The following is a 990-nucleotide window of genomic DNA, read 5'->3' on the forward strand; positions in this document are numbered from 1 at the left end:
TTACCTTGCACCACCAGCTCCGTGTGCGCATGCGCCGAACCTGCTGAGCTCCGAGCAGTGCATACGTAGGTGTCAGCCAAGTCGGGCGTCACGAAAGGTATGTACAGCGAGCCTGATTCATCCGGCTCAAATTCTGTGGATTGTAAAAAAAAATTGATAAGCTATAGTTTTGATTCATTAAGGGCGGAAAGAAATGGATTTCGCGTCGAGAAAATCCACGGAATGGAAGGCTGTAAGACGAAATGTGACGAGGGATTGATTTGAAGAAATCGAATTTGTTATTTCACTCTGGTTTGGCGTTCGCCTTGCGGACTTCCAAGTAGCTATGAGGACCGGTTTTTCATTACTATTATAATTACCATTTACGAAAAATAAACACGCCCTTAACATACCAACGCCTCGACTGACGACCTGGTGTCCCTTGAGCCAGGTGATGGAGGGCGCAGGAACGCCTCCGGCTTTGCACTCGAGGGTCGCGCTCTCGCCGCTCACCACCACCTTCCGCGCCTGGCCCACCTCGACCCACGGCGGGGCTGCGGCGAGGGGAAAAGTGTTAGCCCACTTCGCGGGGGAAAGGTGCTTTAGCCCACTTTGACCCACTTATCTCTTATCCTAATATCCAATAAAAAGCAATCCAAAACTGCCTTTAAGAGTTTTTGACTCTTAGGCCCCAAACCGAATAATATCTTTTGGCGCCAAAATGAGCAGAAGGAATAAAGAATGGCGACCGGAACAAGCGACCAAGAGACGCACTTTGCACAGTGAGAGTGAGGGTGTGGTTGGCACTGCCCGCCTCGTTGTTAGCGAAGCAGGTGTAGTTCCCCGCATGCTCAGGCCCCAGGGGGGATATCTGAAGGACTCCGGAAGGCAGCACACTATCCTCGCCATCAACAGGGACGCCTTCGAACTGCCAGCTGATCTGTCCAGACATAAGCAAACCATAAAGCGCAGAAAATATTTCTTTTTTTTTCGCTAATAGATGGCGCTTTG

General features: G+C 50.4%; 1 protein-coding gene across 1 annotated transcript in view; it reads right to left on the minus strand.

Annotated features, from left to right (window-relative positions):
- Positions 1–990, minus strand: part of LOC119594792 (hemicentin-2-like) — a gene marked incomplete in the record, with an annotated part of 20,483 nt that overhangs the window by 3,941 nt on the left and 15,552 nt on the right. Inside the window, 3 exon segments of the mRNA XM_037943881.1 lie at positions 5–133; positions 393–533; positions 754–919. Of these exon segments, the coding sequence (XP_037799809.1) occupies positions 5–133; positions 393–533; positions 754–919 (436 nt within the window).

This window comes from Penaeus monodon, chromosome 34, assembly GCF_015228065.2.
Source record: "Penaeus monodon isolate SGIC_2016 chromosome 34, NSTDA_Pmon_1, whole genome shotgun sequence".
Taxonomy (NCBI): domain Eukaryota; kingdom Metazoa; phylum Arthropoda; class Malacostraca; order Decapoda; family Penaeidae; genus Penaeus; species Penaeus monodon.